The sequence below is a fragment of the Ceratotherium simum genome, chromosome 5 (genome assembly GCF_057802395.1).
Source record: "Ceratotherium simum simum isolate JZ-2026a chromosome 5, ASM5780239v1, whole genome shotgun sequence".
Classification (NCBI taxonomy): Eukaryota; Metazoa; Chordata; class Mammalia; order Perissodactyla; family Rhinocerotidae; genus Ceratotherium; species Ceratotherium simum.
Genome location: NC_141904.1, coordinates 51632829 through 51652285, shown reverse-complemented (window position 1 = coordinate 51652285; position 19457 = coordinate 51632829). Strand labels below are relative to the sequence as shown.

The following is a 19457-nucleotide window of genomic DNA, read 5'->3' as shown; positions in this document are numbered from 1 at the left end:
TCTCTAAGGCCCCTCAAACACGAGGCTGGCTGAGACTGAGGCAGATGAGAAGAGAAAGCTAGGCTGTGCCAAACACTGTGCTGGGTGCTGGGTGCTTAGGCTAGGGTCAGCCTTGGCTTGGGCTCCTGGGTCTGCAGGGCCCAGCATAGAGTGGTCAGTGTGGCCACCAGCCCCAACTCCTAACTGCTCCACCCCACCCCACCCCCAGCCCTGTTAAGGCCACTGGAGCTGGAGAATGACACAGTGGGCATCCTCGTCAGCACAGCTGTGGAGCTCAGCCTGGGTGGACGCACACTGAGGCCAGCAGGTGAATGCTCAGGGCAGAGGCGGGGAAAGAGACAATGGGCAGAGTGCTGCCCAGACAGGCATTGATGGCCCCTTGCTATCCCTCATAGTGGTGGGCGTTAAGCTGGACCTAGAGGCCTGGGCTGAGAAGTTCAAGGTGCTAGCCAGCAACCGTACCCATCAGGACCAGCCTCAGAAGGTACTTGGGCAGGGGTGGGGACAGTAAGCTCAGCAGTACCCATTCTGGAGTCCCCAGGAACCCCTACTAATCCTCCCATTCAGAGTGGCTCTGGTGCCTATGGGGAGGCGGGGGCTGTTGCAGGTGGCCTGGGGACCCAGATATATGAAGGGTGATAAGAGGGAGAAAACTGGTAGGCACCTTACACTCCTTGCTCTCTGCCCAGCAGTGTGGCCCCAGCAGCCACTGTGAGATGGACTGTGAGGTTAACAATGAGGTATGTGTGCCCTGAACCCTAGCTCACCCCACTCCCAGATGTCTTAGTCTCGACTGCAACTCCTAGCCCATCCCTTGGCCTGTGGATCTCAACATCCCACCCTGACTTCACAGCTTTACCAGAACTGGGGGGAATGGTGCCCCCTCCACTCAACCACTGGACTGCCAGGGTCTGGGCCCAAACCCCTCCCCATCTTCTTCCCCCTTCCCCACCTCTCAGGACCTGCTCTGTGTCCTCATTGATGATGGGGGATTCCTGGTGCTATCAAACCAGAACCATCAGTGGGACCAGGTGAGAGTCAGGAAGAGGGTGGAAGGAGGGGGTCTGGGTTTGAGCCTTCTGGGGGCATGGCACTGCCAGCCCTGTAACTACCACTCCCTCCCGGCATCCCCAGGTGGGCAGGTTCTTCAGTGAGGTGGATGCCAATCTGATGATGGCACTCTACAATAATTCCTTCTACACCCGCAAGGAGTCCTATGACTATCAAGCAGCCTGTGCCCCCCAACCCCAGGGCAATCTGGGTGCCGCACCCCGGGGCATCTTTGTGGTGAGCCCCAGCCATGCCTGGCCTGCAGATGGGGGGGAGTGCTGGGAGACCTCTCCACAAATGACCCTCCACCTCTGATGAGAGAGCTGAGGGTGACCCAGGTCCAGGGGCAGCAGTGGCAGCCCACACCCCTCTCTCCACTGCAGCCCACCATTGCAGACTTCCTTAACCTGGCCTGGTGGACCTCGGCTGCTGCCTGGTGAGTCCTAGAGGGGAGGGCAGAAGGGAGGGTGCTCCCTGGCCAGGAGGGCTCAAGAGAAGTGGAGAAGGTACTGGCCTCTGCTGACCACTCCCTTTGGTGACCCATACCCTGCAGGTCCGTGTTCCAGCAGCTTCTCTATGGCCTCATCTACCACAGCTGGTTCCAGGCAGGTAGGTACCTCCTCAACCCCCGCTCCGCAATCTAAGCAAAGACCGACCTCAAGGGGAGGGCAGGGCTTACAGCTGGGCGAGGCTGAGGCCCAGGACCATGCCAGGGTATATGGGTGGGGCTGAGGCGCTCTGGGCCCTCGCAGACCCCACGGAGGCCGAGGGCAACCCCGAGGCGCGCGAGAGCAGCTGCGTCATGAAACAGACTCAGTACTACTTCGGTTCGGTGAACACCTCCTACAATGCCATCATCGACTGCGGAAACTGCTCCAGGTGCCTGCGGGGAGCGACCGGAGGGGTAGGGTGGGGCTGAGGGCGGGGCCCACGGGGCGGGGCTTGCCGAGAGGATGCGGCCGGAGGCGGGGCCGAGGCTGCAGGGGGCGGGGCAGGGACGGAGGGGAGGGGCGAATCTCAACCCCCGTCCTCTGTGCCGCGTCCAGGCTATTCCACGCGCAGAGACTGACCAACACCAACCTTCTCTTCGTGGTGGCCGAGAAGCCGCTGTGCAGCCAGTGTGAGGCAGGCCGGCTGCTGCAGAAAGAGACACACTGTATCCTGCCCCCGCCGCTCCCCGCCGCCCGCGCCCCCTCCCGCCCCGTGCGCGCCTTCAGTGCCGACGCCGCCTCCTTGACTACCCACCCATGCCCAGCGGACGGCCCGGAGCAGTGTGAACTGGTGCAGAGACCGCGATACCGGAGAGGCCCGCACATCTGCTTCGACTACAACGCGACGGTGAGGAGGGGGACGACGGATTTGACATCCCGCTCCCCTCCCCAGGGTTAGCGCGGCCCTGCGCCCATCCCTGTCCCAGGCCGACCGGCTCCTCTCTTCTTGCAGGAAGATACCTCAGACTGCGGCCGCGGAGCCTCCTTCCCGCCGTCGCTGGGCGTCCTGGTCTCCTTACAGCTACTGCTCCTCCTGGGCCTGCCTCCCCGGCCGCAGCCTCAAGTCCACGCCCACGCCTCGCGTGGCCTCTGAGCGCCCCCAAGGCCTCCCCTCCTCTCCCCGGCTCTCCCGCCCCACACTCCCTGCCTTAGAGCCTCGCCCCCTCCCTCACTGAAAGACCTGAGCGCACCAGGCCCCGAGAGTCTGCACCTTAGAATGGAGGGTCCCAAAGGAGGGCGCCGCAGGTCTTTGGACCCCAAGCCACGTCTCGCTGCTGAACTGTCAAAGTGTTCTCAGACCCCTCATTCTCACTGGACTTACCCATCCCCGAGGGCTGGGACAGGGAGGCCACAGTACTGGTGCCAAACCAGGTCTCCACTACCCGCCCTACCCGGAGGCTCCCTTTGTGTGGGAGACTTAGGCCCTGCCCCAGCTGGACTCCTCGGACCTGGACCTTCTGCCCCACCCAGGACCAAATCTAGATTCCCTGGGAGTAATGGAGGAAGTTGAGATGGGTAGTTTGAGGCCTGTGCATCCCAGCTTCAATCCTGGCAGGAGAGAGGTCCTGGGGCAGCCCCCCAATGGGCTCCTGTCCCTCTCAGGCCTACAGCCACCTCCCCCACCCCAAGCCCTGCAGGTGTCAGGGCAGTGACAGTGACACTGGCTCAGACACAACCCTATACACATCTGGAGCCCTGAGGTTAGAAACTGGACTCACATTAGACGTACCCTGGAGGACACACACACATACACAAACACACACACACACACTGTGGGGTGGGGTGGGGTGGGGTGGGGGTGGGGGCTCACAAAGCCTTACACAGGGCGAGGGACTGGTGGGAGGGTTGGCATGTGCACACTCCATCTCCTGCTCACCGCCTGCCTCTGATCTGACCTGCAGCCCAGCCTGTCCTCTGTCTCTAAAGCTGAATGTCAAACAGTGCCAAATGCTGGGGCAGAGGGTGAAGACCCCTGTATCTCACCCTAGCCACCAGTGTCCCCTAAATGCCCCTCACCCCGCCAGGTGCTCATTGTAACCATTTCTCACTAGTGTCAGGCCCCCAGTGGGACCACATGCCACTGCCTACACCCCTCGGCAGAGGAACCCTCACCACACATTGCTCTTTGCCTTAGCAGGGGTGACTTGATCACTCCTGGCTGGGCCATCCCACCCTCAATCTGGCCCTTACACACTCAGGCCTGTGCCCGCTCCCCGTCTGTTTCCCACTCACACACACACTCCTTGTCCCCAGGAGGCAAAACTGTTGCTCCCTGCTGAACATACACTTGCACACACATACACACATATTACACACTCTGTGCACACACAGAGGCTGGGCCTGGGCACATCTCTTCACACCATTCATTCTGGTCATTTCCCTCAAAGGCATCCCAGCCTGGGGGCAAGTGGGGAACTGAGGGCAGGGAGATGTGGCCATGGGGCTCAGATGGACTGGGAGGAGGGGGGAGGGTGATGCATTAATTAATGACTCTGTTAATTAATGTCATGTTGCTTGTCGCTTTCTCAGTGTGTGTGTATGGTCCATGCTCGCTGCTGGTGCCAGGGTAGGCGCCCATGCTGTACACCCAGCCTAGATGCCAGCCATGTTTTGCGGGGGCGTGTGTGTAATTGTAGTGTAGTCAGGTGCTCAATGGAGAATATAAAAATAAAAGAATCAAGCATACACAGAAAAATATATATTTTAAGTTTAAAAAACAGAAAAACAGACAAAACAATCCCCATCAAGTAGTTGTCCAACCCCCAGCCGGGTCTTATCCTTCTCATCACCCACCCAACCTGGCTGCCCCCTCACCTCCAGCTTGGGGGATCTATGGGGGACTGGGGGGCCATTTCCTCTTCTCTGCTCTATTTTTTGGTGGTGGTTCTATTTTGTACAGACAAGTCAGAAAAACAACAGTGACAAAAAAGTCAAGAAACTTTGTAAAATATCATGTGTGACTCCTTGTAAAATATTTTCAAATGGTTTATTACAGAAGATCAGTTATTAAATAACGTTCATATTTTCACTTCAAATGGTTCCCATCCACTCTGTCTGCCCCGGGGTGAGGACTGGGTAACCTGAAGACAGGTGACCATGATCTCAGAGTCCCACCTACCACTCAGCTGGGAGCGAAGGCCATAGCAATCCAGGTCCCTAGTGGGTGGAGGGCATGACGCTTCCCAGGCCCCCTAAGTGCCAGATCCTTGACATCCTTTGTCTCATATCATCTTTTCAAAAGCCTCTGCGAAAAACTGTCCTTAAAAAAAAGGCCTCCCAGAGACTCAAGGCAAGGACGGTGGAGGAAAGAAGACAGAGATGAGAGGTGGGTTTAGGCAGGTGTCCAACCACGGACTCAGACCACACAGGCCTAGCCAGCAGGGCCTGTTAAGTGAAGAGTGAGTACCTGGCCCAAGTCTAGGACCAGGCGCTTGAGGGCCCAGTGCTGTTGTCCAGAGGAGGCCAGGGTATGGCCCACCCACAAGCCAAACCACTGCTCCTGGGCCGGCCCCGTGGCTTGGCGGTTAAGTGCACGTGCTCTGCTGCTGGCGGCCCGGGTTCGGATCCTGGGCGCGCACCGACGCACCGCTTCTCCGGCCATGCTGAGGCCGCGTCCCACATACAGCAACTGGAGGGATGTGCAGCTATGACATAGAACTATCTACTGGGGCTTTGGGGGAAAAAAATAAATAAATAAAATTATTAAAAAAAAAAAAAAAACACTGCTCCTTCCTAGCCCAAGGGAAGCTGGAGGCCTGGTGCTCTCTGTGGCCACTGCTGCTCACACTGGAACCCAAAGCTGAGTCAGTTTCTGAGAACCCCCTCGGGCCTCCCTCCGGCCTGCCCTATGCCTGTGTTCATTTTAATCCAAACTCTTAATAGTCAACCCTAGTTCATGTAACCTTCGAGTTCTTTTCAAGGGGAAAGACTTATAACCACCAGTGCAGAGGTTTCCCAGTGCTGCTGACACTCGCCCGGCAGCTGAGTCCTCACCACAACCTTAGAGTTGGGTACTAGTTTATCCCCATACTACAGATGAGCAAACTGAGACTTAGAGAGGAGAAATCCTTTTTCCCCAGATGGGAAGGGTAAGAAATCAGCAAAGGTTTCAGAGAAGAGATGGCCTGTGGCTGGGGGGGACTTAGATGCTAACTAAATGAAGGAGGGCATTCCAGGCCTTAGTGAAGACACTTTTCCTCACTCCTCTGCAGGGGTTGGCCATAGAGCAACGCCTAACTAGCAACCCCTCAGACAGCTGAGATGCCCCACAACAGTACTGGAGGTGGTGGGGTAGTGTTGCCAGATAAAATACAGAACATCCAGTCAAATTTGAAATTTTCAGATAAACAACAAATAATTTTTAGTATGTTTCCAATATTGCATGACACATAACTATACTAAAAAAATGTGCTTATACTAAAAAATTATTCGTTGTTTATCTGAAATTCAAATTTGAGCACTCTGTATTTTAATTTGCTAAATCTGGCAACTCTAGCCTGGGGTGGCATCCAGTGGGAACTCAGACCCCAGACAAAGACAAAAGGTGTCAACACCTTGTAACCTGGACGGCTATGCACACATCAGCAGTTGTACTGAGATTAGTGGCTAAAAGGAAAGGATTCTGCACTTTATAAATGTACTTTGTCATATAATTATGTCAATTATATGCACATTTAAAATATATATATACAAAAAAATCAGTTTGCACAGGACACAACCTGCTGGAAGCCACTGTTGCAGTGAAGTGGGGGCCCAGGGCCAGCCTAGCCCAAGTTTGTGAGGAGATCTCTCTTCCTTGGGGCCAAGTAAGGAGAGGAGAGTCACTGAGAGCAGCCCAGCTTTGCTCCTTTGGGGACAGGATACCTGAGTTCGAGTCGCAGCTCCACCTCACTTGTAACAAAGGCAGCCTGGGCAACACACTCACTTGTAACAAGGGCAGCCTGAGCACCCAGGGTGGACTGGCATTTTACACCCAGTTCCCTTGTACCCTCACGGTAGATCCTGTCATCATCTCCATGAAACTGAGTTTCAATGAAGTTCAGGAACTTGGCCAATTTCACACAGCCGCCAAATGGCAGAACAAGAATTCCAACCTGGCTCAGGCCCACACACACACCCCATACAACCTGGGTTAGCATACACACCAGATCGCGGAAGTTCCAGGAGTTCACGCAAACTGGTACGCACACCAAGACTATTCAACATTCTTACCCACACACCTGCCCACGAGGACACACCCACTCGGATGTACATGCACAAACAGAGCCGCGGTTCCCGGGGAATTCAGCAAGTGTGTGGCCTGCAGTTCCGCCGCCGCCGGTCCCCGCCGCTTTCCCGAGATTAGCGATGGTTGTTCACACTCCTCCCAACTCCTGGTGGAAACGTTCCAGAGAACTACAACTCCCAAGCACACTCTGGCCTCACCACCAACAGGAACGGCCCGCGCGCACAGCCTTCTGGGATTTGTGGTTCTACCCGGAATCCTGATTGCCGCTCGTCTTCCGGCTTCGGCGGAGGACGCCGTGTCCCAGCATGCTACGGTACCGGAAGACCAACACTCAGAGGGTATCCCGCCGCCGCCCGGGGTGCGCAGGCGCAGCACTGCTGTTTGTTGGAGCCTGTGAAGGGAGGAGGTACGGTCTAAGCCAAGACCGAGGCTGGCCGGAGGTGACCAGACTTGACTCGAGCCCAGAACTAGGCTCCAGTCCGGCGCGGACCGTAGTGGATGGAGTAGGCCAAGCTCTGAGATCAACACCAGACTGGTCGGCCTGTCCTGGGGTCGGCAGGGCAGGCAGGTGTGCCGAAGCCGCCCAGGGCCTTCCTTCAGGTCCCCGGCGAGGGGCCTAGGCCCCGGCCCCGCGACCAGGCCCGGCTCGGCCCTTTGAGACCAGAGCCGACCCGGCCGGAAGTGGAGCCTTCACCGGGGCCATAGGCCAGTGACTAGGCCGGGCCCGGGCCTCCCGTCGGGGCCGGACTGGGACGAGGCCCCGGGGAGGCCCCTACCCCTCTAGACCCTTCCCTCAGGCCGACACCCGCCAGGAAGATGCAGCGCGCCCTGCCGGGCGCCCGCCAGCACTTGGGGGCCATCCTGGCCAGCGCCAGCGTGGTAGTGAAGGCCCTGTGCGTCGCGGTGCTGTTCCTCTATTTGCTGTCTTTCGCCGTGGACACGGACTGCCTGGCGGTCACCCCAGGCTACCTCTTTCCGCCCAACTTCTGGATCTGGACCCTGGCCACCCATGGGCTGATGGAACAGCACGTGTGGGATGTGGCCATCAGCCTGGCCACAGTCGTGGTGGCTGGACGTTTACTGGAGCCCCTCTGGGGGGCCTTAGAGCTGCTCATCTTTTTCTCAGTGGTGAACGTGTCTGTGGGCTTACTGGGGGCATTTGCCTACCTCCTCACCTACATGGCTTCCTTCAATTTGGACTACCTTTTCACTATCCGCATCCACGGCGCCTTGGGCTTCCTAGGTGGTGTCCTGGTGGCACTCAAGCAAACCATGGGGGACTGTGTGGTCCTGCGAGTGCCCCAGGTGCGTGTCAGCGTGGTGCCCATGCTGCTTTTGGGGCTGCTGTTGCTGCTGCGGCCAGCCATGCTGCTCCAGAGCCCGGCTCTGGCCTCCTATGGCTTTGGGCTGCTCTCCAGCTGGGTGTATCTTCGCTTCTACCAGCGCCATAGCCGAGGCCGAGGGGATATGGCCGACCACTTTGCTTTCGCCACCTTCTTCCCTGAGATCCTGCAGCCTGTGGTGGGGCTGTTGGCGAACTTGGTGCACAGCCTCCTGGTGAAGGTAAAGATATGCCACAAGACAGTGAAGCGCTATGATGTGGGTGCCCCATCCTCCATCACCATCAGCCTCCCAGGCACAGACCCTCAAGATGCAGAGCGGAGAAGGTACTGTGGAATCTTCTGGAACTTTGTTGAGCTAGGAGAGTACTGATTGATTTAGTCATGTTCCATCTGTTGAGGTGCCTGTTGTATGTACGCGGGCAGCCTAGGGTCAGGTGTTGGGGCAGATTGAGAAAGAGGTAAGATCCAGCTCGTGGCCTTGAGGAACTCAGCGTTAGGTGCCTGGGCTCCAGTAGGTGCTTTCCAACATTTGGGGGTGAAAGTTGCTTTACTCACCACTCAGGCCACTTAACAAGTCTCAAGAAATGCCTAGTTTCTTTTGGTGCTGTGTGAGGGGCTAATAGAAAGCCAGGTACACGTAACCTTGGCCGTGTCTCCGAATCCTAGATACTGGGCCTGTGGAAGCCAGAAACAGCTTGCTGGTCCTTTTTCCCCGCTGAAGGAGAGAAGGAGAAGGAAATCTGGGATCCTTAAGAGGCGGTCTAGGCCACCCCAGTTTCCAAATGCTGAACCACGTCCTCTTCCTGGGCCTTAATTCAGGTGCTGTGCTTCTTTGCCACTTATCGAGAGGTAGGCTTGGGGTATTACTAGATTTACCCCTGCTCCTCCAGCAGAAATGTGTCACCAAACCCAGGGGACAGGCCACGTGACCCACCGAGGGAGCCTGCTGACCACACCAGGGAGTGGAGATGACCTTTTCATTATCTGTAAACCAAGCCATCTGCACCATCAGAAGTCCTGGCTGAATTATTCACTGGACACACGTTGGCCAGGATGGGACAGATCTTTTATAATCCAGCTCTTACTCCCCCTGCTCTCCAGGTCTTTGGACTCACCAGAGTGGCCACAGCTCCGTTTCCAACATTATTCTTGAGTTTTTTTGAGGCAATTACTTGAGTAAAATCAGGAGCAGGCTTTGTTCCTACTTTCTGCATTTGTTAGTCTTCTGCTTTTGCTCACCTGTGAAATGGGTTCTTGGCAAGGCAGCTTTATGAATTCAGCTGAAGAGTTATCCCTGTGCTTACTCTCCACTGGAGCTGTGGAGTTGAGTGTAGGACACATCCTTGAAGGAGTTTCCAGCTGGGGAAGGGCCACAGATTACTGTGGTCCAAGGTGGTGGGTGTTGAAAAGTATACACAGCATGCTGTAGGTTGTAATTCTGGGACCTACAGTTTGTGTCTCTATGGTTGATGAATCCTAAAGACTAAGGTCTGTCTTAACCTTATCTGGTGGAGGAGATGGGGCCAGGAGGGCTGGGACTGGTAGGAACTGAGCTGCTCCTAGAGCTGTTCAGGTGGAGCCAGGCCACAGTAGTGGCCTTCCTCCAGTGAGCAGTTTTGGATTGTTAGGATTGGCTGAACATTCCAAAAAACCTCTGCCCAGGGCCAAGAAAATGGACAGGTGGAGGCAGGATGGAGAAGCAAGGTATCAGGAGGTGGTTTCTTGGCATAGCCTTGTGGTCGTTAGTTTACTGGGGGGTGGGGGTTACTCCCCCAACCAGTTTGACATCTGGCTGCATGCCACTCCGAGACCCACAAGGCTACTAGTAGTGGGAGGCAGGGTTTCCTGTCTTTGACCCTTGTGAGGAAGTGATTAGCACACCACTGCCTCTCTGCCTTGGCAGGCTTTAGACAGGATTGACAAGGGAATCTCCAGGATGGGAGCCTGGGTAGCAGCAGGGAAGGACTATTCTGTCTATGCCAACTTGCCATGTGCCAGGCTGGAGAACAAGGTGGAAGTGTGCTGGGGCTTTCTGTGCCCATGTCCTTGTTGCCTCTCCTGTCATGTTCCCTGGCATGGCAGAGATTTTGGTTCTCTCCTGGAACCTGGACAGCTATACAGGCTGTCCCCCACACTAGTGACAGAGAGGTTGAGGCATCAGAGGTCCACGGTGGCTACTGCTGGAAGTGTTACCTGGCAACATGGGCATTCCACCTGCTGGTGGGCCAGGGTCCCAGGTGCATGTATATACCGTCTTCTAGTGCACTTTCCCACCTCCCCCCAGAGTAGGGTCTCTAAGGGTTTACCCAGTGGAACCAGTAGTCTCTGGCCTGTACCCCAGCCATACGGCCTGTTTCTCCTTCCTCTCTTCCTGCAAGGGCTCAGTGTGTCCCTGCTGTAACACAGGGCCTGGTGGCTTTGGGGATTCTTCTAAGAAGAATATTAGAGTCAGTTAGGAGGGGTGGGCTGACCCAAGTTGGCCCTGCTTTCCAGGCTGAGAGCCAAGGCAGGTGCCTGAGTTCCAGCCTTCCCCACAGACCCTTGCCAGGAGGCTCAAGGCATCCCTAACAAGGAGAGAAGAAGTAATAATCCTCTCCTTGGCTGTGATTTCAGTGCTCAGGCAGAAACTCACATGTCCAGGGCCTTGTTCTTCCACCTGTCTGCCCTGGGGCACCAGGGCTGCCCACTCTTAGGCACCACCCTCAGAACCATTCCTGGGGCTGGCCTGGTGGGCAGTCTGGCAGACACCCAGCCAGCCTTCTCAGCCTGAAAGTGCTCCAGCTATGGAGGGAAGGCTCTGTAGCCTTTGGCCCTCATTGTGATGGCAGAGTGGGCCCTAATCCAATCCCTGGGGAGCCCTGGGACCTGCGTGGGAAGGGAAACTTAGGAGTCTGAGTGGTAAGGGGAATCAGCTTCATGGGGGAACAATGCAGGGCATGAACCAAGTCCAAACCCAGAGTGACCTGTCATCTTTCCTCTGGCCCTAGGCAACTGGCCCTGAAGGCCCTCAATGAGCGGCTGAAGAGAGTAGAGGACCAGTTCGTCTGGCCAAGCATGGATGACGATGAAGAGGAGGCTGGGGTCAAGGTGGACAGCCCCTTGCCCTCAGACAAGGCCCCCACACTCCCAGGGAAGGGGGCTGCCCCAGAATCCAGCCTGATCACCTTTGAGGCCACTCCCCCAAAGCTGTAATTCCAGATCACCTTGAGCGTAGCACCTTCTCTCCTAAGCCCCCCTTGACACCCTCTCAGCTACTCCAGGGCACTGACTGCTCTGAGGGGAGGGAAGAAGGCCTGCTAGGGTTTCCACAGCCTTCTGCTATTTCTCGCCAACACTACCCAAGACTCTTGCTACATGGTTCCAACTCCAGACAACCACTGTGCCAGGCATGGGGCCTCTGAGGCATCTGCCAGCCGAGGCCATCTGAGGTAAAACTACCTCAGCAGGCAGCCCCAAGCAAGTGGCTGCAGGGACACTGGTGCCACAGCTCCTGGGCCAGCCCTCATGCCTGAAATTGGTTGCCGAGAGCCCTGACCCAAGGCAAGGATTTGCCAAAAACATTCTGGGGGTCCAGCCCGTGCACGGCTGCAGTTTCCGGCCCACCCCCAGAAAGACTATGTTCACGTCAAGATTCCTGATTCCCTCTGCTGTGGCCATGGCTGCTTCTGGGCCAGAACAGCCACAGCTCCCAGGTATTTTCTACAGGACCACTTGAGTGGGCAGCCGAGCCCAGCCTCACAGTATCAATAAAGCAGTTCTTTGAGGTCTGGCTCCTGGGCTCTGTCAGACCATCTTGTGCAGCCCCCTCATCATATTCAAGTGCAAAGTTAGACAGGAACTTTAGGTTCAAGGGCTCAGTTCCCATCTCAACTCCAGCTGGATAAGAAGCCCACTGCCCCCAGTCCCCCTCCCTCCACCACCACATGTCTGCTGTCAAGCAACCTTCCCAGAGCCATCACCTCAGACCCTTAGTCGTTTTCTCTCTCCCTCCAATCCCCAGTCAGGGAGGCCCTGCCTAGAAGATCTGACGTTTGAGGGCCTCTATCATAAGTTGTTGTTCTTATCCATGGCTCACCTCCAAGACAGTGCTCAGTGCGTGACACCTATGGAGACAACCCATCCCTGGCTCCCATCCTGTCATTATCCAGATCTAACCACCACAGACAGGTGGTGAGACTCCAGCACAGTGAGCAGCTGGGAGAGTGAAAGGACACAGCTGTACCATTCACAGCTACAGCCCTAGGGCCTGCTAAGGCCCTGGGTGGCGTGGACGCAAAGCAGCCAGATCCTGGGGGCTTGTGTGCTGGGAGAGCTTTAGCCCCTCAGTGAGCAGCCAAGGACAGGAGTCCCCATCTTGCCCAGCTGCCTATTTCTTCATGCTAACGGCATTAGCAAGAACTACCCCCAACTCCAGGCTATTCTTCCCATCCAGTCTTTTCAGTCATTTTTTATTTTTTTTCTCTCCTGTAATTTCTGGACATACCAGTACAAATAGGAGTTGAGCTGCTGGGGAGGCAGTCTTGCATCTCCAGCTTCATCCAGTCACATGATCCATATGCTCCTCTGGGATCATAGAGAAGGAAAGGGGAAGCACTCCAGTGTGAGGAGCAAGCAAAAATGTCACACACAGGACTCCTATCCCTGACTGCCCCAGTGCCTGAGGGCTACCTGTGACCTAGTCAGCTGAGCAAGTCCAGAAGGTCCCAGCCCCAGCTCCTACACTGAGGGGAAATCCAGGCTTCCCCTAGGCTGTGAAGAGCTCACGGCTGGATCCTTTTGCGGTACAGGTAGGCGTTGCTCACCTGGTTCATGATGACCAAGCTGGTAATGACAGGGCATAGCACAGCCAGGTACCAGACCCCACTGGTAACTGTGGCAGTGAACCAGAGTGAGCACATGCCCAACAAGAGGCTGGCACTACCCAGAAGGTAGCCCACTAGCCCAGAAGTGGCATGGTACAGCTTGAGCTTGGCCAGGGGCCATCGGGGCAGCAGTTTGGGGTAGAGCAGCCCCACCCCACCTGAGCACTGCAGCCCCGCCCACAGCACAGCTAGCAGCCCTGCTCGCCCATGCCATGTAGCCAGGTGGGCTTTGCCAAGCTGTTCCTTGTGGAGGATAACAAGGCCCAGGCCCAGCAGTGCACACAGCAGGGCCAGCAGCTGCAGTACCCAGTGGCAGCGTGCTCGGCCCTTCCGTGAGAGGGAGTGCAGCAGCGAACTCTCAGGAGAGAACACCAGCAGTGCCTCGGTCATCAGGAAAGAGAACTGGGGAGACAGGGATAGGAAACTAAGTGAGGGTATTGCCCAGAAGAGGGCTTTAGATAACCTTGTAAGCTGCCAGTCAATCTGAGCAGATTCCCCTTCATTCTCTCCCCACTGAGAGTATCCGTTTGGTGAGGCAAGAGTAGAGAACTCCATCTGGGACCCTGAGTAACCAGCGAGAGGCACCTCTCCACACTTCTTCCTAGGTGCTATTCTGAAATGTCATCTCTGCTATGTTACCCAGCAAACACAAGGTTTGAGATGTAGTAGTTATAAATGATTCACAAGCTCTGTTTCCCTGACACGGGGCTGGATACAATTTCTCAGCAAGAACTGGCCACAGGGGTGCACGGTTTCAGAGAAAATTAGATGCATCACTATAAATTGAGGTGAAAAGGGATACACCCAAATACATTTTCTAAGCTTCCTGCCTGTAAGTGGGTGAAGCCTCATTTTGTTCTTAGACAAACCCCACCCATTTGCCCTGGATCTTGAATATTCTGGTTCAAGTCTGGGACATATGCCATGGGCAAGAGTTGGAGCATGCAACTGCTCCAACCCCACATCCCATCTCTCCAAATAGATATTAAGTGTCCATAAGGATTCAGAGGCCGCCAGGGCCACCACCCATACCTATGCTACCTCCCACCCCTAAGAGCTGGCCAGGCGCACTACTTACAGCCAGAGACATAAGCATGGGGTGCCAGGAGAACAGACCTAGAATGAGAAGAGGAGGCCTTGTGAGGCTGAGGCAAGAAGAACCCAGCCACACCAATCCCCACAGGCTGAGGAAAACGGGCAGCCCATTGCCCAAGGAAGTGCTGCCAAAATGTGAGCCCCCTCTTGCTGCAATAAGCTGACCCTATACCTATCCTCCTGGTCCCTCCCTGAATCAGAGGCCATGCTTTGCCACGCCTCTGGTAGTCCTTCTTCTTTCCCCCAGCACTTCACGAGACGCAGCCAAGTGGAGCACCAAGACAGGAAGAGAAACCAAGTACTCCATGGGGACTGGCCAAGCTGGCAGAGCCCCCACGCCCATCTACTCCACCTTATCCTTCCAGCATAGCATGTCCCTCAGCCAGCAAGGCCTGTTCCCAGGAGTCAGGCCCAAAGCTTTCTATTGTCCCTGCTCCCTAAGAAAAGTGGCACTTTCCTTCCCAGATGTCAACTATGAATTCTACTTACTGGAGCCAGGCCTGGCAAGCACAGCCACAAAGATGGTGAAGCCCAGAGCCACAAGGTGGGCAGCAGCCCCAGAGGCAGTGCGCAGAGCTCGGTAGATGTGCGACTCGGTCTCCATAGAAAGGGCCATGGTCAACCACGCCGGTGGCTGTAACCTGAAAGCATAGTAGAGTGGGCAAGGGTCTCAGGTGCCCAATGTGCACTCCTCTCACTGGAGCAAGGGTTACAGAGTAGGAATGCCACCCTCTTCCAAGAAGTTAAGGTGGGAAGGAACAGTACAAAGACAGGCACCAGGAATGCCTGAAGACCGGCGTCCTTTCAGCGTGTACCCGCATCTGAACTGGCACTGATCATTGGCCCACCTTCCAGGTAGGATACGCAAGGCCATGTATCACACTACAAATCCCAGTGTGCACCACGCCGTCGCCGGGCGGAAGCGCCAGCTGGAACGGCGTGAAGTACTACGGTAATTGTAGTTCCCAGCTGCCGCCGCATTACAGCGTGAATCGCTGCACGCACTGCCTCCCCACATGCCGCTAGCATGCTGCCCCTACACGATGGGGCTTCGCCTGTCTCACCCGCAGCGCCGACCCGATGCAGTGGTTTCCTCCCGAGAAAACGGGATACTCAGGGCCCTGCCGCGCGCGCCGCCGCTCCGTCGCGGAGCCGCTTCACTTCCGGGTGCGACGTCTACCCACCCGGACATCCTGGTACGAGCTCCCCCCCGCCCCAACCTATGAATCGCGCTGCGCAGGCGCTGTTGAGCGGACGGCTACACGGGTTTGAGAATGCGCAGGCGTGGGTGACCCGGCGGCCCAGACCTCGGGGCTGTTTCTGACAGGTGTTCCCAGGGGTCGGAGAGGACCTGGGCCCCGCTAGCGCCATGGGCAGTGGCTGCCGCATCGAATGCATATTCTTCAGCGAGTTCCACCCCACGCTGGGACCCAAGATCACCTATCAGGTGCCATCCGGGCTCGCAGGGCTGGGGAGAAAGGGAGAGGGACGCTATCGGGAGCTCAGTCGGCTGCCTCGAGGCAGTGGATCCCCGTGCTGCACGCGGGCACGCCACTCCTTCATTCTCGGAGAATCGTGAACCAAGAAGATAGTCAGACCCAGGTCCCCTGCTCCCGGTGTGCCGGGGCAGACAACCATCACATGGCAGTGACTGTGGGAAATCGGACTGTGGAGGCCCAGGGGAGGTGCCAGTTCCCAGGAGAGGTGAATGTGGGTGGTCAGTATCCCTGGATGCATAGGAATTTAGGTCAGTGTGCCAGGTAGAAGGAACAGCATATGCAAAAGCAAGGAGGCAGGTGAAAACTGTGTGTGTTTGGAAACACAAAGAAGTAGTAGCCTGGGTGGATGAGAGAGAGGAGAAACGCTGGAGAAGAGGGCTTAGGCTTTGGGACTCACCTTGTGTACTCTGCCTAATCCCAAGGTCCACTAAGGGATCTCTTGCCACTCCCCTCCCCAGGTCCCTGAGGACTTCATCTCCCGGGAGCTGTTTGACACAGTCCAGGTGTACATCATCACCAAACCAGAGCTGCAGAACAAGCTCATCACTGTGTGAGACCCTAGCTGGGGGGTGGAGGAGGTCCCCAGAAGGAGTGGACAGGTTTGGGGGTGGGAGGAGCCTGACTCTGTTCCCACCTGTTTCCCCCATCCAGCACAGCTATGGAGAAAAAACTGATCGGCTGCCCCGTGTGCATCGAGCACAAGAAGTATAGCCGCAATGCCCTGCTCTTCAACCTAGGCTTCGTGTGTGACGCCCAGGCCAAGACCTGTGCCCTTGAGCCCATCGTCAAAAAGCTGGCTGGCTACCTGACCACACTGGAGGTCTGCAACACAGTGGGCTTGGGTGGATAGGCAAGCAGAGTTGGGGAAGGTGTTCCCATGTCTCTAAAGCCCTCCAGACCAGGGAACCTTCCAGGACAGGATGCCAGCCAGGGGTCTTGATGTGTGCCCACCATGCTGTCCATCCTCTGTCCAGCTAGAGAGCAGCTTCGTGTCCACGGAGGAGAGCAAGCAGAAGTTGGTGCCCATCATGACCATCTTGCTGGAGGAGCTAAATGCCTCAGGCCGGTGCACTCTGCCCATCGGTATGGCCCAGCCTCTGCAAGGACAGCAGAGGAGTAGAGGAGGGATGGGAAAGTGGCAAGGGAAGGTGAACCCAGCCAAGCACAAGACTTATGAACAAATTGGTGGCCAGGACATAGCCATGAGCTGGGCTGATGATGGCCAGGGTCCAGTGAATGTTGGGGCTGGGGCTGGGGCGGCCAGCAGAGCTCTCCAACTCTGCTCCTTGGGCATATTCCTTCCCCTTTCTGGACCTCAATCTCTTGCTCAATAAAAGGGGAAGATTGGCCCTACCACCTGCCTGCCTCAAGGGTTGCTGGCAGCACTGGATGGTAATTGAAGGCCTCTTGGAAAAGATGTCACTGAGGATATGGGTGGGGCCTCCTGCAGATGAGTCCAACACCATCCACTTGAAGGTGATTGAGCAGCGGCCTGACCCTCCTGTGGCCCAGGAGTATGATGTGCCTGTCTTTACCAAGGACAAGGGGGATTTCTTCAACTCACAGTGGGACCTCACCACACAACAGGTGTGCCAGCCCCCCACCCCCACCCTGGGTATCATCACCTGGGGCTAGCCACAGCCCTGGCCTCATCCCACCCCTACTGACCCTGCCCTGCCTAGATCCTGCCCTACATTGATGGTTTCCGCCACATCCAGAAGATCTCGGCTGAGGCAGATGTGGAGCTCAACCTGGTGCGCATTGCCATCCAGAACCTGCTGTGAGTGGGGCAACAGTCACATCCAGAATAGGGTCGCAGGCAAGGAATAGCCCAGGGGCCCTGAGTGTGGGCGCTGGGAAGGCATGGCCCTCAGAAGCTGAGCACAACTATCTCCTCCAGGTACTATGGTGTTGTGACACTGGTCTCCATCCTCCAGGTAGGTGAGTCTGGGGTCTGGTTAAGTGGAGAGTGGATCATGTGGCTGGGCCAGACTGGAGTTGTGTCAGACTTCCAAGCCCCTCACTCTTGCTGCTGTGCCTTCTGCTACCCTTCAGTACTCCAATGTGTACTGCCCGACACCCAAGGTCCAAGACTTGGTAGATGACAAGTCCCTGCAGGAGGCGTGTCTATCTTATGTGACCAAGCAAGGTAGTGGTGGGCTCTGGGGGAGGCCACATCAGGGAGGGCAGGGCCACCTGGAAAGCTGACCCCTGGTGCCTACAGGGCACAAGAGGGCCAGTCTTCGAGATGTGTTCCAGCTGTACTGCAGCCTGAGCCCTGGCACTACTGTGAGAGACCTCATTGGCCGCCACCCCCAGCAGCTGCAACGTGTTGATGAACGGTCAGAGGGGGATTCCCTGGGGCATGATGGGTTTGCCACTGGGCAGGTACACTCTCTACGTCTCCCCGGAGCCCTGGGTCAGAGAGGAAGCAGGAGATTCTCAGTGAGCAGCATCATGTGGCACTGCTAGTCCAGACAGGCTTCCTGGAGGTGATAGGTTTGGAGGCCAGTCTGGTCACTGAGACAAAGTTGGAGGGGAGACTGCAGAAAAGAGTTGGCCTGGCTGGAAGGAGACCTGGCTGGGGCATCACCTCTCTCTCCCTCGACCCCCACCCCAGGAAGCTGATCCAGTTCGGGCTTATGAAGAACCTCATCCGGCGATTACAGAAGTATCCTGTGCGGGTGTCTCGGGAGGAGCGGAGCCACCCTGCCCGGCTTTACACAGGCTGCCACAGCTATGATGAGATCTGCTGTAAGACAGGTAGAGGCAAACAGGATAGCTAAGGTGGGGTCAGGGCAGGGTGGCCAAACCAAGGTTGCTGACCTCACTTCCACCACCCCACCCAGGCATGAGCTACCATGAGCTGGATGAACGGCTGGAAAACGATCCGAACATCATCATCTGCTGGAAGTGAGGCTGGTGGGGGCTGGACCTGGCTCACCACTGTGGCTACTGTCTCCTGCTAAGCCCTGCCTGGTGCATGAGGGCTAGACCAGCAGACTAGTCTATACTGTCTCCAAGTTGACCCTCACTTCTGTAAATAAAATCATCCATTTCCACCTACCTTTATTGAGTACTGCCTCTGAGCCAGCCACCCAGAAGCATCAGTGAATGACATAGGTAGCCATGGTCCTGACGCCTTGGAGGGCCATCTGGTGGGGGGCAGGACCAACAATGGACAAGTAAATGTACCCGCTAATTATAAACTGAAATAACAGCCAGAAAGAAACAATCAGGAAGCTGTGATGAAAAGTGAGTTGGGATGGGAGCTGGGACTGCTCTGGATTAGATAGGCAAGGAAGGCCTCGCTAAGGTGACTTGAACTGAGCTCTGAAGCAGGAAGAGTATTCCACCAAACGGAACAGATGCAGAAGCCTTGAAGCAAAAACTGATTTGGGATGTATGAGGAACCCAAAGGAGGTCCGTGGGGCTGGAACATAGGAGGCAAGGGGGAGAGGGGCAAGAAATGAAGTCCTGAGGTACCCGAGGGGGCAAGAGCTTGATACCGCAGAGCTGCTGGTAACCTACTTTGGACGTAGTATTCTGACGGCCAGAGGCAGCCACAGAGTCACTCTCATGCGAGGGAGAGATGTCTAATGCGCATCTTGAAAAGACTCCTCGCTGCTTAGGAGGGTCAGAGAGGAAGTGGGTCCTCTTCCCACTTCCTCTCTGAGGAAAAAGGCCACAGCAGTTACCTCATGAGAGGTGATGGCAGCCTGGATTAGGAGGGAGAGAAGTTGTGGGCCGTGGGTAGAGCCAACAGGTGGAGCTGGGCGCAAGAAATACTGGAGCGAGGAAGCCACTGAGAGGAGCATCCTTGTGGGCCGAGCTGGAGCAGCTGAATGAAGAGCTGGTAGGGGGCGGGATGACCCCATCCCCGTGCAAGC

General features: G+C 56.3%; 4 protein-coding genes across 11 annotated transcripts in view; 3 read left to right on the top strand and 1 right to left on the bottom strand.

Annotated features, from left to right (window-relative positions):
- The window catches only part of CACNA2D2 (calcium voltage-gated channel auxiliary subunit alpha2delta 2), a 141805-nt gene extending 138488 nt beyond the window's left edge, over nt 1-3317 (top strand). For 2 of the 5 annotated variants that reach the window (XM_087431084.1, XM_087431085.1), the window contains exons 28-37: nt 209-307; nt 396-484; nt 690-740; nt 960-1031; nt 1135-1287; nt 1434-1486; nt 1604-1659; nt 1803-1929; nt 2097-2388; nt 2494-3317. In XM_087431084.1, the coding sequence (XP_087287210.1) occupies nt 209-307; nt 396-484; nt 690-740; nt 960-1031; nt 1135-1287; nt 1434-1486; nt 1604-1659; nt 1803-1929; nt 2097-2388; nt 2494-2634 (1133 nt within the window). In that variant the 3' untranslated portion in view covers nt 2635-3317. The remainder of the gene's footprint in view (nt 1-208; nt 308-395; nt 485-689; nt 741-959; nt 1032-1134; nt 1288-1433; nt 1487-1603; nt 1660-1802; nt 1930-2096; nt 2389-2493) is intronic. The other 3 variants (XM_014792381.2, XM_014792382.2, XM_087431086.1) reach the window with 3 other exon arrangements.
- Nucleotides 3318-7157: 3840 nt separating this feature from the next.
- On the top strand, nt 7158-11874 carry TMEM115 (transmembrane protein 115). Of its 2 annotated transcripts, XM_087431082.1 has the most exons (3): nt 7158-8435; nt 8778-8960; nt 11099-11192. In XM_087431082.1, exons 1-2 carry the CDS (start codon nt 7585-7587, stop codon nt 8923-8925), a joined length of 999 nt encoding a protein of 332 aa, XP_087287208.1. In that variant the 5' UTR covers nt 7158-7584; the 3' UTR covers nt 8926-8960; nt 11099-11192. The 2 variants fall into 2 exon arrangements, with proteins under 2 accessions (XP_087287208.1, XP_004419805.1); XM_004419748.3 differs by lacking the exon at nt 8778-8960 and having other exon boundaries at nt 7165-8435; nt 11099-11874.
- Nucleotides 11875-12527: 653 nt separating this feature from the next.
- Nucleotides 12528-15260, bottom strand: CYB561D2 (cytochrome b561 family member D2). 2 transcript variants are annotated; one of them, XM_014792485.2, is made up of 4 exons: nt 15133-15260; nt 14558-14709; nt 14052-14089; nt 12528-13375 (listed from the first exon to the last, which is right to left on the bottom strand). In XM_014792485.2, the coding sequence occupies exons 1-4, from the start codon at nt 15258-15260 to the stop codon at nt 12872-12874; spliced, it is 822 nt and encodes a 273-aa protein (XP_014647971.1). In that variant the 3' UTR covers nt 12528-12871. The 2 variants fall into 2 exon arrangements, with proteins under 2 accessions (XP_014647971.1, XP_087287209.1); XM_087431083.1 differs by having other exon boundaries at nt 14558-14702; nt 15133-15222.
- Nucleotides 15243-18662, top strand: NPRL2 (NPR2 like, GATOR1 complex subunit). 2 transcript variants are annotated; one of them, XM_014792468.2, is made up of 11 exons: nt 15243-15515; nt 16026-16117; nt 16219-16387; nt 16542-16650; nt 17018-17154; nt 17250-17347; nt 17468-17504; nt 17623-17716; nt 17792-17909; nt 18188-18330; nt 18417-18659. In XM_014792468.2, exons 1-11 carry the CDS (start codon nt 15438-15440, stop codon nt 18482-18484), a joined length of 1143 nt encoding a protein of 380 aa, XP_014647954.1. In that variant the 5' UTR covers nt 15243-15437; the 3' UTR covers nt 18485-18659. The 2 variants fall into 2 exon arrangements, with proteins under 2 accessions (XP_014647954.1, XP_087287207.1); XM_087431081.1 differs by having other exon boundaries at nt 15396-15515; nt 17468-17519; nt 17584-17716; nt 18417-18662.
- The last annotated feature ends 795 nt before the right edge of the window (nt 18663-19457 follow it).

What these genes read in the sequence shown, in the direction of transcription:
- TMEM115 (XM_004419748.3), top strand. Translation starts at nt 7,585, where the DNA reads ATGCAGCGCGCCCTGCCGGGCGCCCGCCAGCACTTGGGGGCCATCCTG. An exon ending in CAAGATGCAGAGCGGAGAAG is followed by an intron (nt 8,436 to 11,098) that starts GTACTGTGGAAT and finishes CTCTGGCCCTAG; the next exon opens with GCAACTGGCCCTGAAGGCCC.
- CYB561D2 (XM_014792485.2), bottom strand. Translation starts at nt 15,260, where the DNA reads ATGTCCGGGTGGGTAGACGTCGCACCCGGAAGTGAAGCGGCTCCGCGA. An exon ending in GCATCGGGTCGGCGCTGCGG is followed by an intron (nt 14,710 to 15,132) that starts GTGAGACAGGCG and finishes CTATGCTTTCAG; the next exon opens with GTTACAGCCACCGGCGTGGT. An exon ending in GCTTGCCAGGCCTGGCTCCA is followed by an intron (nt 14,090 to 14,557) that starts GTAAGTAGAATT and finishes TTCTCATTCTAG; the next exon opens with GTCTGTTCTCCTGGCACCCC.
- NPRL2 (XM_087431081.1), top strand. Translation starts at nt 15,438, where the DNA reads ATGGGCAGTGGCTGCCGCATCGAATGCATATTCTTCAGCGAGTTCCAC. An exon ending in GCTACCTGACCACACTGGAG is followed by an intron (nt 16,388 to 16,541) that starts GTCTGCAACACA and finishes TCCTCTGTCCAG; the next exon opens with CTAGAGAGCAGCTTCGTGTC. An exon ending in TCCAGGTAGGTGAGTCTGGG is followed by an intron (nt 17,520 to 17,583) that starts GTCTGGTTAAGT and finishes CAGACTTCCAAG; the next exon opens with CCCCTCACTCTTGCTGCTGT.